The 16,412-nt window shown below is 40.4% G+C and overlaps 1 protein-coding gene across 4 annotated transcripts in view; it reads left to right on the forward strand.

Annotated features, from left to right (window-relative positions):
- The window catches only part of XYLB (xylulokinase), a 95,208-nt gene that overhangs the window by 75,983 nt on the left and 2,813 nt on the right, over nucleotides 1–16,412 (forward strand). For 3 of the 4 annotated variants that reach the window (XM_054817450.1, XM_054817449.1, XM_054817451.1), the window contains exons 16-18: nucleotides 4,739–4,797; nucleotides 8,639–8,726; nucleotides 11,105–11,199. In XM_054817450.1, coding sequence (XP_054673425.1) covers nucleotides 4,739–4,797; nucleotides 8,639–8,726; nucleotides 11,105–11,199 — 242 coding nt within the window. The remainder of the gene's footprint in view (nucleotides 1–4,738; nucleotides 4,798–8,638; nucleotides 8,727–11,104; nucleotides 11,200–16,412) is intronic. The other variant, XR_008575955.1, reaches the window with a different exon arrangement.

The following is a 16,412-nucleotide window of genomic DNA, read 5'->3' on the forward strand; positions in this document are numbered from 1 at the left end:
AAAGGGTATAGACAAGAGAAACCTTTTACCATAGCAGGCGTTTAATTTCACACTCTTGATATGAATAAGAAAGATTAGCATGAATTTTGGAAGAGTTAGTATGCAAGGAGGACGATTTTGGAACATTTGTTTTATAAATGGGACAAAATAATCACATATTTTTGTTTTGTTTTTTTTGAACGAAAAGCTAGAATTTCCTTTTTTTGAAATTATAGTGTTTGGAGTTAATCAGAGGAATAAAGGAGGGGCTGGTACTTTTCTTGTTGCTTGCAAATTGTAAATTGCAGTTATTCGCAATCATGCTTATAGCTGGCATGGGTTCATGTGCATAATCAGCTGCTTTTTGAATGCATGTTCTATTGTTCTGTTTTATTTATGGATTCAGTAGTGATGAGAAAGACGTTATGAAGTTGTTTGGATGAAGCCTCGGAAATGTCTTTTAGGAGTTTTGAAAGTCAGCAAGTGCCTGGAGTTTGGGGTACAACACTGGGCTGCCTGTAGCACTGGAAATCTAAATGAAAAAGTTGAAGATTTTTCAGCCTCAAAATGGAAGGTCAAATTCTGCTTTCGGACTTTGCGGCGCATGAGCCAGCAAAATTCTGGACTGACACAGGCACGTTGTTACCGTCCAGTTGAAATACAGCCAGATCCAAACGCCCTGAGGTCAGGAGTCATCCCATCGATTCCCGCATCCGGACCCGTTAGCAGTCTGAGCTGACCCCACTCCTGGTGGAACAGGAGGGCGAATTTCTGCCTCCGGTCTCCTTGCACGAACGGTGCGGCAGCAGGCTTTTGCTGCTAATTATTGGCGCTAACCTTCTGATTGAGTTGGCTTATGTGATTATTTTTCTTAATAGCTACAGTTATGTGCCAAGACCATTAGAGGGGATGTCGGACTGCTCAGGAGAGACTCGCCCTGTGTTACTAGTTCCCTTGTATCACTTGATGAATCCACTTGGGCAATGCTTTTTGAGTCTGTGCTTTCTAAAATCTTTGGTTTTCTTGGTTTTCTTTTTCCACTTTTTTTCATAATCTGCTTAAACTGCTTGCTTTTCTGAGAAGGCATGAGTTCTGTGTTTGTAAATACACAGTAATACAGGACTTCAGTCTTTTTAGAACCACTGACAATGGCTGAGCACAAATAACAGTAATTTATCTCTCTTCTCAGTGACAGATTTTCTTTTTTCCTACATGCCTTTCAATGACAGCAATATTTTGGCTGAAAACAAGAGCGAGGAGATGAACTTTAACATCATTCAATTCTTGCTGGATCTGTGTGAAAGGCAGAATGGGGGTTGTTGTGTGAGTAGTAACATACAGAGAGTGGGCTGACTTCTCAGTCTGGTGTGGGAAAGTGCCTTATGCTCAGTCTTCCTGCGTAAGTGAACTTCTTTACTTGGGTCTTCCCCTCTCCTCCTGTCCAGTGGGAATTGTTATTTTAACTGAATTTCGTTAGATCAGTCACCATGTTCCACAGCAGTAATAGATCTGTAGAAGATGTGCACGTTGCAGGATGACACCATGCCATGTGCAGCTGCAAACGCTTTCTAAACAGGGTTAAAATTCTGTATCAACTCTCTAAAAAATCATTAATTTTTAAATAGGAAGGAAATAAACTGGTTGGTTAGGTGCTATGCAGGGAGCTTTTAATTAAAAGATGGTTAAATCTGATTCAGCTGTCAAAGAATTGAATTAATGAATTATGTTTGCTACAGTTCTTGGGGTTTTGTTGTTTGGTTTTTTTAGTAACACTGTATTTAAGTTTTTTTCTGTGCACTGCTGTAGGGGATAGATGGTAGGTCCTGACAGATTCAAACACAGCTGGCTGAGAACACCGCTAGTGATGGATGAACGATGTCTTTGTTAATGCCCCTGTATACATAAATTATGGGCTTTCTTTATTTATTTATAAGATGTATCCAATTACACCTCTCAGAGCAAATGTCCACCGTTCAGTAAAGCACACAATATTGGCATTAAAAAGACAATGCCTGAAATCAGTGATCAATGCATTTTCCTCCCTCTCCAGAGAGAGATTGAAATAAGAAGTAAACCTAAAATTCAACAAATTCAAGTAAGTTCTTTTGGGACATACTCCTCATCTGCAAGAAGTGACTGAAACTCAAGCAGGGAAGCTGTTGTCTCTGCTCTGGCCGTACGCAGAGCTGCCTCTGGAAACACAGTGCGCTGGCTTCACCTAAGATCGCTCTTCCACATGGTCTGGCTGGACCAGTCCCACCAGTACAGCGGGTCAGATTCTGTTGTCAGACAGTGATGGCTAAGGTTCACTAGGCTGTTACCTACTGGGATACATTTCGGTGAAGCGAGCCATCCTAATTATTTGAAGTGGAGGAGAATGAATGGGTTGGCCCTTCATGTAGCTCCAGCCTAGAGTTTTGGGTCTTTTACTGTGTATCTGTGCGTGTTCATACTCATGAGCTGATCAAATCTAGAACTTGAGATGTCCAACCAACATGAGAAACTTCACAATGTAAATTAAGTTCATTTCTTTTATCAAGTAGATTAGCTATATACTGAAATAATTCTTAGTATTTTGCTACGAAAGAATTAGTCTGGATTAAGATGGGTGTGCAGATAATCAGGGTGTTCAACACTTTTTTAGACCTGAGATCTGTTTGCCCCCTTGGTAGATATCTAGTTCAACTAATAGTAAGGTAAATTCATGCTCGGGAGACGTTTGTATCGAATAGCTAATGCACTGTAAGTTCACCCCTACTTTTCTTATGGTAACTTATTTATATAGATGTATCCTGAATTACAGTTACTATTTAATTGATAAATTTAATTACAGGGGCATTGGAGTCAGCTAGAAGGCACAAATCAGCCCTACCTGGCCTATCAGTTACTGTGCCAGTGAAAGCAGACAGCAATTTATGCTGACGGAGCTCCGAAACGTTTGGAAAGTTGTGGAGCAGAAGCCCTAAGACAGAGAGTGGGCATGCAGATGGAAGTGCAAGAAGCAGTTGAGCTAAGATATGTTTGCAGTTTTCACAGGGGTGGTTGCTGTTTGGCTTCACCACTTTTGTAGTGTCCACCGTTCTTTCCTGATGGCGATAGCCCAGCAGTTTATTAAGCCCCTTTCCAGAGGCAGTGGAGAGCAAGCATGCCTTTTTCTTTGGTTTTAGCTGCTGTGAAGTGAAGCAAACATATTTGTTTCTTATTCTGTCTTGCTGACTGCCTCTGAAATGTCGTGTTTTCACATTGAAGATGGTAGTTCTGCAAGAATTTATATTCGCAACAAGGTTTAGCAAGACAGAATTGCAACTACTAGGCAAATCATTTAGAGTTTGGTTTGGTTTCTAGGAACAGAGGCTTGCTAGTTATTTTTCACTGGTTTCTGTGCTATTATGTTGTTGTGATAATCTTGGCAGGGATCTGTCACTCTGTGTTGGTATAATTGAAACTTGTTTTCCCTGAGGAATCACTCTGCTGTTTGTTTTATTTGTTTACTGACATTGACAGAGATCCTAATGGCTTTTAAAACCCAATTTGTGCATCACTGAATATCCTCCAAAGAGGAAAATAAAATTAAATTTATCAGTAAAATAGGGTCCCCCATGCAATGCTTTGTCTGGGTCTTAAACTCCACCTGAGCACCCAGCTGTGGGTCTAGAAATGGCGTGGTGAGCTGCATCTTCTCTTTATTTCTAATTCTATCATCATGGCTTTTGTCAGTAAGATACTTGATAACTGACAATAAGTTATTCAGGGCATCAATAGAAGTTGGCCAGCTTGGCCTTGTGAGAAATAAATTACCTTTAGCTTGTATTAAAAAGGAGGTTAAGATAACAAAACAATAACCACAGTAAAATTCCTCTTTTGGGAAAGTATACATGATGGTATCACTTATTATTATCATAAATTAGGGTAATTAAGTGTTTAGATTTTTTAAATATAGGATATCAAAGTATTTATGCATTTATTTTGTTCTAAGCCTTTGAAGAATTTCAGTGACATCTTTTGGACTACTTGCGTTCGTACTGCCTTGCTGAATGGTGGTTATGAATAGATGTTGAATGGTGGTTATGGATAGATGCATGCCATGCTCCAGAGAAGCATGCACACAAATAAATGATGAAGCACAGGACAGACATTCAGGAATGTGAGAAGGAAGAATGTGTTTCTTTAAGGACTAACAAATGCAGGATAATTTTTTCAACACCCCCAAAGCTGTGGGTTTGTGTTGGATGAAGATTCAGATATTTTTTATTTTACTGAAGTGACTTAGACCGTCTCTAATTACCTTTTGACACACTTCCTTGTCATTCAACCATATAGGGATTGCCCAGGTTTCAGTGAACTCTGACTGTGAATGTTACAAGGAGATAGGTTTGGAAAATACTGCTGATTTTAAAGGTTATCTGTCAGTTTGTATATATACAGCTATGAGCCAGACCAATCTGACCTCAAACCAGAGCTGTAGTATAATAACCCTCTGCCTTACTTATTGTATATCTCTTTTGCAAATCTCCCTGACTTTGATAGCACTATAATAATAATAGATCTGCAATATTTATGTTGCCTCTTCTAAGGAAGTGTTCTAATGTGCCTTGGAAAGGTGGGTAATTAGTCTTATCTCCTTTTTTACAGCAGGTAAATTAGAGAGAGAGCCCAGACCATCTGACTCCCACCTCCTTGTTCTCATTGCTTGGCTCAGTAGTGCAAATCTCAACAATGTGCACTTTATGTCTGATCTATATGTTGTATTGCATTGCAGTGCCCAGAACAAGGATTTTGGCTACTGGTGGTGCATCCCACAATAAAAAGATCTTACAGGTAAGTAGAAAAGTAAATCCTTTGAACTGAACTTTTAGTTATGTCTGCATTTTTATTTTGATGTACTGAATCCAAATCACTGCAGCGGCACAGGAAGGTGTGGATATGGGATTGTGAATCTGCTGCAGGTCTTTGGGGCTTTTCTTCAGGTTCAGTGTGGAAACCGTTAGCCCAATGCTAATTTTGTATTGAACTTTAAAGGTTTTTTTACACTTGACTCATTTTATGAATGTGTATCTGAAGCACTGGTGATTTCCAGGTCTCATCACTTAAATCAAATCAATCAGCAAAGAAATCAAGAAGAGACTTGATACGATACCTGAGATTTTTGTAGTTTTTGTCATTCGGATCAAAGTTGGACCATGGATTTAAACTAGAGGGGAATTTTACTGGTGCTGAGCACTCAAACACACGCACCCCAAACAAACAAAAACCCCCCAAACCAACCCCCAAACCCTGCCCTTGTTGTTCTGAGTTACTTATTAGCATTGTGTCACATATTGAGGGGAAGATGCTTCTGTATAGTCTGTCCTCCCTCTTCCCACCTTCCTCTTCTGCTGCTGTTCTGCACACGCAGCCCTGGTTAAGATCCTTCCTCTGCCTCCTTGAGAACGGAGTTCTCTGTTCTTCCCGCTGAGATACGGCAAAGCCTTGCTTACACATGGCGAGAGGCCTCTCGCCTGGCTTTTGCTGTCACAAAACTAAACATCTGGGTTGGGATTCATCTTGCCTGAATCCAGTCATCTGCGGTGTGATGTCTGTATACCATCTGTCAATCCGGCAATAGTCAGGGGACATCCAGTCAGTTACAGCGCAAAGGAAACCGGATGGTGTTTTAACTTATCAGACGTGGATGTCTCCCTCCGGGTGAGCCAAAGAGCTTTCTGTTCTCCACCGAGTGCCTTGACAAGCTCCCCTTTGACTAGAGGTGCAGACACTGAGCCTGGAGGTAGATGTTTACACCAAAAGGCATCTGTCTTCATCTTGGGCTAAGTCCTGGCACTGAAGTTAGTCAATACAGAGGGAATTGTTTTCTGGAAATACCAATCCCTTTCCATCAGCCAGAGAGAGTCTAGAGGCCAGCCTCGACTATGCACCGTACTCTTTGACACCTGCAATCGTCTGAAAGGAAGCTCGTCTGCTCTGCAAAACCAGAGCTGGAATAAATGGAGGTTGAAGAGCAAAGAGCTCTCTCTCTCGTAAGGCATCTAAACCACATGTTTGTATAACCATTGGTTGTACGGCTGATTGGAACACAACAAATTTGGCATGTTTTGCCTGTAGATGTCACTTCTCTTCATCTGCTTTGGTTATTTTGCTTAGGAACTTGACGTTGGAAAATTAACTGATATGTTAATTGCTTAAAACATTGGTCCCTACTGGAGTAATTCTGCTAAGAATATGTCAGGAAAGAGATTGGATTAATGGATGAGTTTGTTTTTAAAGCTGTATTTCTAATTTAGGTGCCAGGAGGATTTCCTTGCTGTGGAATGAAGACAGAGAACTGAATGTTCTTATAACATGTAATTCTGCAACATCCACAGCTGAAAGAGAGCGGTGGCTGTGGTGCTTGCTCTTCATCTGTAACAATACAGCTGCTTTTAAAACTCATTAGAAGTGTCTTAAAATAATATGATCAATACAGTGTCATCCACTTAATTCAATCACTGGTTAATTGGATCCTCCTTTTTAATTTAATCAAAACCTCAGAAACCATATCAGTTGCATGAAGAATAACAGCTTCCACCCTTATCATGGTCAATTTTGGATAATTTGTTTCAGGGCTACAAAAGACTATCATTTAATTAATCAACATTCAGTAACTCCTATATTTTATACCACAAAGGATGCAACTTAAGAAAATCTGGTTTTTATATATAGTATATATATAGTAGGGCAGTTTTCTCCATGGTTCTGGGAAGCTTTTTATAACATATGTGGTGCTTGATTAATGACCACATGAAACACAGTGAAATATTTTTAACAGTAAAACCTCTAACAGTTTCTTTTACAATTATTCATGAGAGAAACCACAATTTCAAATGACTTACTAAATATATGAACTTTGAATAATTTTAATTTTATAATCAGGTGGCACAAAAGGTAGTTATTATTTGTAGTATTACAGCACTTATTAGCATTCAGCATAGAGCTGCATTGTATAAGGCTCTGCGGAGATTAAAAAAAAAAAAAAACCCTCCGTTGTCCGAAGGAATGTACAATTCAGGCTTAAGACAAGAAATACCTATTAGAGATGAGATGAAGAAACAGTTGGGGAATGTGCTGAAACAATACAGTAGTATTGGCTGGCAGGATGGGCAGTGGAACCAGCACTCTGTGACCTTATCCTTTCCAGAGGGCTTTTTAATAGATACCATGATTAATTTTCCATTTGTCCTCTAGCATTGAAGCTCCTGTGTTGCTCAGTGCTTGCTTGCAAGTGAAGTTAGGCAATACTGACTTGTCTATCTTACCAGAAGAGAGTGTTTTAAGTGTATAAGCTCAGGCTGTCATTGGATTCTAGTTAGCAGCCAGCCACTTTTGTTTAAAATTATTAAAATTGGTGATTTTCAAAGGTTTTGATTTGTGGATTCCCCACAAACTCTCAGAGAAAGAGGCAAAATCCTTTAGAAATGTCACATAATATTTTTTTTCTATAGCATATATGGATTGAATTTCTTAGTCGTCTTTTATGAAGCCCTGGGGCGCGTGATCAGTAGGGCTGTAAATTCCTGGATCGGGGTTGCAGATCACTAATCAAAATGGTTTGGATTCCTGGACACTCTGGCCTTACTGTAGACTCGATTGTATGGATGTAAATTGGATGATACACCGTCCCCTTTGGCAAAAGTAATAAAACCAGCACAAGTTAAAGCTGAATTGTTACCTGCTTCTTGTGTTGCTCAGCCTGAGGGGTATCTGCAATCCTAGAGGTGGTGAAACCAAAATGGAAAGAGTTTGTTGACAATGTTTTTTGGAAAAGAGTAATTGAACCTTCTGTGTCCCTATCCAAATACGTCTTCATTTTCCCCCTTCTGTATCTGTTTTCCTAAACCTACGCTGTGGGGAAGAGCACACGTACTCAGTGAATGCAAGATGCCTGGTGTTGATTTCAGTGCAGAACAATGTGTGGTCGAATAACTTTTTTGGGTACCGTAACAAATTCTTTGCCTGTAAAATTTTCTTTCTGTTGCTCAAGCCAATTTAAAAGTGTCTTGGTATATCGTCATAGCTAAGGATCCCTCGAATACAGGAAAATTCCTGATAAATGTAGAGACTGTGTAATCAACTCCTGTGTCATTCTTCCTGCCAACCCTAATATGATGGGAATGATGAAGGTGAAGAAGACAGACTTAGCAGTCCTTCATACTGCTGGAGCTTTCGTTTTATCAAAGTTGAGAACTGAGGAGCTGTGACTTGTTCCTCTCTCCTTCCTTCCCACTTCTATCAGCCGTAAACGCAATGGAAGAAAACAGGCACCATTTGTGGGTTCCTGAGCACATCTCCTTGCCCTGATGTAAGCCTTTGTTATGGACTAACTGTGTGGGCTTATGAGGGAGACGATGCTTGAATCCAGACTCCTCTGAACTTGCAGTAGAGAGATCTGGAGAGAAATAGGACTTTGTTTCCTGGCTGCAGTTCCATCTCTAGCTCAGATTTACCAATACCCTGTTGTGTGACAAGTTCAGGACTCACCGTTGCCTGCGGTGCTTCTTTCCGTGGGTACCCAAATGCTTGGCTGGGTTGTACGGTAGTTATTTGTTTTCCTAAGGAGTGGTAGGGAATTGCTTATGCCTTGTCTTTCATGGACATGCGTAACCGATGCTTTGATACTTCTCAGGTCCTGTCTGACGTGTTCAATGCACCGGTGTACACTATCGATACCACCAGCTCTGCTTGTTTAGGAAGTGCTTACAGAGCAATTCACGGTAAGACTGTAAGGAGATACTTCTGAGCAGTCTGGGCATTTAATTTCAGTTGGTTAATACTTGGGATTAACATTGCTGAAAATGAGGGGAGAATAAAGCTGTGTGGATCTGACTGAAAGGTCACTCAGGTCAAAGGTGGCTTTTTGCTCTTGGTACGCTTGGATCAGGCCCAAGAATAACATTTGCATTATAATTCAAGCCTGGTGGCTGCTTCTCAACGAAGGGATAGGGCCTGGAAACTTGATACTGGCAGGGGAAGGTCTAGGACCTAAATGTGTTGAGTTGCTACCTCCATGGCCACTCTTGGCAGAATACAGCCAACTGAAGGTGCTGGTGCAGCCTGCTGCCCGGGGCTGGACCAGGCTGTAAACTGGATTGCTGAAATGGTAAAACCAAAAAATCAATCCTAGCAAAGAAGATCAGAGAAGGCAGGGATGACAGGACCAGTAATACTGCTGGCCAAGTAATTGTTATGAAACCTATATGTATCTTTCAGCTTTTAAACATCAAAACGAAGGATATGCAAGGTGTGCTGGGCTCCATGCTTGAGTATGTGCTTTCTCTTGTAAAAACATAAATCTTGGGATACTCTTATGTTGACCAGTCATTTTGCTTGCTGTACTACATCACTCCCTGTAATGCAACAGTCCAAGTCCTGGATTTAAAGTGTTAATTAACTTATATCTATTAATGCATGCAGGTGTGTGTTAAGGGTGGGCCATCAGCCTTTCAAGAGTTGCATCCCAGGCAAGAAATGTTATTCATGTATTTTAAAACTGTTTCTAATATCTTACAGCTAAACAAATCAAGGAATGTGTATTGAAGACCAGGTTGGATGGGGCTTTGGGCAACCTGGTCTAGTGAAGAGTGTCCCTGCCCATGGCAGGGGGGTTGGAACTAGATGACCTTTGAGATCCCTTCCAACCCAAACCATTCTATGATTCTATTGAGTTCTGAAGTCCTTATTTAGGCCAACTTTTGTTAGCCTCAGTTTTTCTGATTAGAAGTTTTAGGATTTGGACCTTAAGGCATGGATAGCTTCTGTAGAAGTTCATGTAAGATCATGGGATTGCAACAAGCATGGAAAAGATAACATCAGCCATCAGAAGAAATCAGCCAAGTTTTAATTTTAGAAGCAAATTCTGCTGTCACATTAAAGCATCTGAAGACTACATGCTCTCTTGCATTTGAAAACAGCACAGAAAATTGCACAGCCAAAACTCGAGTCGATGTGTTTAATGCACACAGCATGTTCTCCTCTTTATTTCCAGAAAAGACACAAGGCTTCTGTCAGGCAAAGTACACTTTTGCAGGACAGTGCAAACAGTACTCTTAGATTATCGGTATGTGTGAAGCCACAGTGGGACCATTTTTCCACCTTGGGGGCCAAGTTTCCAAACTGTTTTTCTCTGTACTGAAACTTTGCCTACTGCTTCAGAAGCCACCAGAAGCTTCCCAGCACCTAACGCTGCAGGCAAATTCCTTGTCCATGAATGCATGTGAAACGTGAAGCCGTCATTAAAGTTTGTGCAGTTATTTCGTACATATGGAAGATGTGTATTCCCTGTGCCAGTTTGGCATGTGAAATCTTGAGGCTTGGTTGATGGAGCGGTTGAGTGAAGATTTCAGATGCCATGCTGATGGAAGGACTCCTTAGCTCAGGTACTTTGCCAGCCAAGCCCCAGGGGCTTGCTGTGTGTGTTTTCTAAATGGCATTTTTGATTGATGCCTTCAGCTGACTCACTCTTGGCCGGGCAAAGGAATTGAGTAAAAGTGAAGACTTGCTAATATAAATGAAATATTGATGGCAAGGGCTCCTTAATAATAGTACAGTGTACATCTACAAGTAGGGTGTTCCGCAGTTAGCCTGGGGTTCTTAGCAGGTATAACAAGGAGCTCCTGAAATGCTGTGATTCACTCGCAAAGCAAAATGCTGTAGTAGCAGAACTCCCCTATTATTCTGCTTCCTTATATATAAATATATTTAATAATTTGTAGCATATTTTCTTCACAGTGTTTTCATTTCTCTTCCTTTTTAATTTAGTCACATTTTGTCCTTGAATCCCTCGCTTCCACATATTTTCCTTGCTGTTTACTGTATTGTTGTAACCATAAATAATTACTGATATTGTTGAGTAGCATTTCTGCTGCTTACTATTCTCCAGGGTACGAACTGAGTGATTGGCAAAAACTCAATCACAGAGTCCTCACTTCCCGGGCTAGTGTGTAGGAATGTAAGATCTTCTGCCATTTATCCTTCAATCCTGAATGCTGACCTGACCAGGGAAGATCAATATAATGTATTAATTTGCCAGGGAGTCAGGGCACATCCCTCATCGTGCTTTTTGCATTGATCAGGATTGTGATTCTCATTGCAGGCCTTGTAGCTGAGACGAATGTGTCCTTGGCTGATGTCGTGAAATTAGCACCGGAGCCTAGATTGGCTGTTACACCAACCGCCGGGGCTGAGGAGGTGAGCAAGCTTGGGAATACCATTTTCCTTTTCATTTCCTCTCTGCTTCAAAATGTAGTGGCTTATTAATTCTTCTAGTAGAATAGATTAATTTAAGAAACATTTGGTTACACAATTCTTGCTCCTTGTTGTAAAGATAGATTTGATTTTAGGAGATCTTTAGTGTTGTAATGATGCAATAATCTGATTTACTCCAACCAGGTCTGTGAGAGTGATTTTTCCTAACTGAGTGTGATCAGAGAGCAATGTCTTTTCCTTAAGGGACAGAAAAAGTTATCAAATAGGTTGAATTTGGATCCAGGTTCTGTCAGGTTGTAGCTTATAATATTGACAAAATAGTCTTGACTTGTTTGAAGCAAGCAGCATGGAAAAAGGTGTGGTGACGGTGCTTTCTGGCCTCTTGCAAAACATCCTCAAAAATCCTTCCTCTCAGCAGTTGTATACCTTCACTTGTAGCTCCCAGCTGGAAAGCGTGCCAACTGGGAGGATTCAGTAGGTGCAGGTCTTCGGTACTGTGCCCATCCTGGGAATTTTGGCGCATCTGAAGGTGAAGCTTGTGCTTTATGGGGCCACATAGATAAAGCAAAAGAAATTGTTGTTGTTGGTAACTATGTGGTGCCAGCCTCTGTAAAACCAGGGAAGGAATCGTTGTCTCGGGCTCTCCAGTGCAACCCTGCACCTCTCGCTATCAGGTGCTAAAGGCCTTAGTTTACAACAGCTTTTGAAATATAATGTCCGGTAATAAAAAACAAATACAATATAGCAAAATTCCTAGAGAACACAAGTTTAAATAACCAAAGGTGAATCTAACTCTGTCTTCAGCTGTGCACAAACTTCTTTGACATCAACACAGCCTTACACTCTCCATTTATGAGATTTGGATGTGCCCTAACTACAGGCAACAAGGTTTTAAAGCTTTTATTTAAACTGGGAAATTAATGATCTGCCAAAACTACTAACTCCCAGCTACATGTGTAGTGGAGCACCAGATATCATCATGAGTAATAATAGAAATGATCACGCTGCATTGTGCCTGCCAGCGTATTATTTAATTATTAACTGAGATGGAGGAGCTCAGTAATCGAATAGAAGTCCCCTTCAGAAATATTAAGACATTGAATAATTTAAACTTGATTGATCTGACCTCATTTACTCAACCTTCCCCCCTCATTTTAAAAGATAAAATAATTAACAGCAATGCCCTGTATCGTGCGTGTTGCAGCCGAACAGGCTGCAGGGAACAGACTTCAGGAGCAGATCCCCGGTGTCCGATTCAACCTCACGTTGTTGCCCTGTTCCCCCCAAAAAATGCTGTCTGCTGAAAAGCTGCCAGGCTGGCTTGTGTGGAGGTGGCGAGTGCTCCGAGACCTGCTTTTGACCCCCGATGCTGCTTCAGCTATAAAACTCAAGGGCAGGGAATACAGCTGTCACTCACAGGGGCCTTGCAAGAGCAGCAAGCACCTTGTACCCCTGCGGGGGCCCAGCTAACCTAACTGGAAAGATCAGTGGGGAATTCATTTGCCTCTTTGTATTTTACTGTCTGCACAAAGTGGCCTGGAAGCTAAAAGAGTTAATTATCTCCCTCTCGATACTTTTCTTCTCCTTTTCCACTTGGTTAGACCTGGCTCTCATAGCACATCTTTTTATTGGTTTTAAATGATGTACAGCAGTGAATTATTGCCTCACTAGATAGGAGTGAATGATAGAGAAGCTAGTGGCCAAACAGCATGTGAAGGAATAACCATTCCTGCGCTTTAGCTTAGCTTGCCAGCTTCATTCCATTAAAAGCAGCTTCTTGCAATTACGTATTCCACACCATTTTTTTTTCCCCTGTCCTGTCTTATAATTTTGCTGTTGATGGTGGATTCTCTGGCTAGTTTCATGGCTGTGAAACTGCAGAAAGCCAGAGGGCCTGTCAGTAATACAGAGTGTTAGCATGAACAGTGCACTAAAAATTCATAATGTGATGAGTCAGTTTGATTCTGTTTTTTACAGAGCTGCATCTCCCTGTCCATCCAATTTCATTCCGTTGAGGTTAGAGGCTTTCACTTAAATGACGGTTCTTTTTATAAACTTCAAAGTCATCCTGAGGTTAAGTTCTGTCTCACTGAGGAGCTCTTCTGAAATAGTCTGGCTAACCAATGTGAAATTCCCCAGACCGCTTCCCTACATTTTTTGGACGACTACAGCTAAATCTTGGCAGGGTGGGAAAAAAACAGGTCATAGCACAGTAATCTGCTCTGCTTTCATCCTCTCTTCCTGGTGTAGGTCAGAGGCAACATATGTTAGATCGTTGGAGGGAGGAAAACCTCTTACAGACAGAGGTCAAACAACAGTTTGATGTAGCTTCATTGCCAAGGCTTATGCACGCAGTCGGGCTTTCTAGGAACCAAAAATGCGAAAAGTGTTTCTTTGGTTCCTGAAGGATCATTCGTGATAATGAATGTGATTTCAAAAAGGAAAAGCTTTTCTGGTTCAGTTAAGCTGATGGGCAGGTAAAATAGAGTATGGTCACAAGATGGGAGAAGTAGAGCTTGTGATGGGTGATGAGTTAATAGCTAGTGGAAACTGAGGTCCCACAAGTTCCGACTTGCCTGGCAAAAAAGTGATTTTATCCTGTAGCAGACCATCTTGATTTCACAGTATATTTGTAGAATGTGGAGGCTCACCCAACTTAAGCTTCCTTCTAATTCTGTCAATACCCAAACATGTCATAAGGTATTCTGGTGGTAAGCATCAAGGTTATAGTCTCTGGTCACTTACTCAACCAGGCTAACTGAAGTCAGTCATCTGTGGGTTGACCTAATGAATTCTTCTCCCCTGTTTTCAGAACAGCAAAAATTAGAGAGTCATCTCACCTTTTTGGAGCCTCCTTACACCCTCTCCCCCGCAAAGGAAAAAGATTAATCAGAACCACAAAGCATGACAGAAATAACCAGGAGATTCTAGACCAATAAATATATATTAACAGATAGAATCTATTATTCTGGCATTAGAATTCAGCTCTATTTTAGTAATCTATTAAAACAGAGATGGTTGGCTAGTTGGTTAATTAAGCAAAAAAGCATGAGAGGGAACATGATTATCTGGAGTTGATCACTTGTGTTTGTACAAGCTGTGTGCTTATGACATAGTGTCAGATTTATTGTAATACTGTCCTGTAGGGTTTTGTAGGGAGTAGGTGTAGTGCAGTTCACTACCTCTGGATGTGTAATTTTTGATTGCATTATTGACTCTACTGAGATGTATTAATCCTGCAAAAATTCAAGAAGGAAAATGTAGACCTAACAGGTTTTCTTGACGTTGGTGAATTGCCTTGTAAGTAGGTGGATTTATAGAAGTGACCCTATTACCCAGAAGGTTATAATGACCTATTTATTGATTTAAAATAATGATATTTTTGTTGAGTTAGATTTTGGAGGAGAGAGGTTGTTTTCTAGAATTGGTTTAGGTTGGTAATTTCGTGCAAAGTAGGTAATAATAATACAACGACAAAAATATGATAATAGATATTGATGGGAGATTGATTAAGGCGATTTGTGAAGCCGATATTTATATTTTTTTTAACCTATTAAACTGATTAAGATAGGCTTACAGAATGAATATCCAAAGTAAATAAAGTGTAACTGTTTGAGGTGGGTTCCTTGGGGGAGTCTTCAGAGTATTTCTGGACACTGTTATATTCTTTCTGCTTTAAGTGTATTCTTTCTGTTTCAAGAAAGGTGAACAACCGCTATGATATAAAAAATAGATAATTTTTTCTTAACTAAATCTCTTCACATAATTTGAGTTTGGTTTAAAAGAAAAAAGGAACCTATCAAAAGTAGCAAGTGTTTGCGAAGGACTGATTAATTTTAATCTATTCAGGGTAGATTAAACGTCAGTATCATCTTTGTAATTTGTAAATTTTGAATTGCTCCAATCAATTGGCTGACATGGCATTGCAGGAGATAGCAGGATCCATGTTGATTGTCACTTGTAGTAATAATTTGTAGCTGGTTTTGCCTTTAAGGAGTGGAAGGAACAATGTCCCTTTGTCACAGATATCGTACGAAGAAACAGTGAAAGCCCTGTTGAGTTCATAGGCTCGTACTATGGTGAGATATGGTATGAGGATGAGGTATTTGATTTGGACTAGAGAGCAAGGTAATGTTTATTTGAATCCATTTTCCAGGGAGGGCAGGTTAAGTTATTCTCTGTTATAATGCAGTTTTTGTCAGCATTTTCTTAGTTATTTGTGGGACTGTCGGAGTGTGGCCAAATTGTCCCAGGAGAGAAGTGGAGGGTTTGTAAATGTCATGGAGTAGGCTACAGAGATAAGCAGGAGAAAAGGCTGTAATATAGCAAGGACAATAATTAAATTATGGACAACAATAAGGTTCACGTTGCGATACATGTAATTACTTTTGTTAAATATCATGGTTTGATATATTAGGTTTGAGGCTATGACGGAGAGGAAAATGATGTTCTTGAGTTTTTATGCATCATTGAGAGTTCTTTATTCCCTTTGGACCTCAATTATAAAATTAAATCCATATAAGTGCCTCAGGAAAAAGGCTCCTGGAATCGCTTAGGAGGAGTTGCCCGAGGTTCTGCAGTGGCAGTTCAGTCACGGCAGACGTGGAGAAGCATCTTTCACAGACACTACTGTGTGTGCTCAGGCCATGTTCTCAGTTGGTGCGGTTTGTCTTTTCTTCTCCGTACTTCATGGGAGTTGCACTGCTTTGGTCCCAAACTTCAGCTGGTGTCAAGCTGGCACGTAAAACACTGCTCGTGAAAAGCTTGCTGCGCTTATCAGCCATGATGTACTGGTGGTATTACAGCCAAATTCCCTGAGGAAGAGGAATTTAAGACTTTGGCTTAGCCCTCTGAACTGCGCTGCTTTTTACCCCATGTGAACAAGAATAGAGTACAAGGAATATTCTTAATTTTTTGTTTGCATTTTTTTTCAGATGGTCCATACTGCAGCATTCGTTTACACTAATGGCTGGGAAGCTTATTGCAAATGCCTGAATTTTCTCAATTAGCAAGCTAAGTGCTTAAGTCAAATAAACAGGAAAAGAAACTGTATCAGTAAATGTGGTTCATTTATTTTGACACATTTTAATTTAGAGTGATGTATGAACAATAATACTTCCCAGCCTTCTAGTAAATGCACTGTTGTGTATTTTGTAAAAATACTGCTGGGTAAGTAATATGGAACCTGCTTTCTC

This window comes from Grus americana, chromosome 2 (genome assembly GCF_028858705.1).
Source record: "Grus americana isolate bGruAme1 chromosome 2, bGruAme1.mat, whole genome shotgun sequence".
Classification (NCBI taxonomy): Eukaryota; Metazoa; Chordata; class Aves; order Gruiformes; family Gruidae; genus Grus; species Grus americana.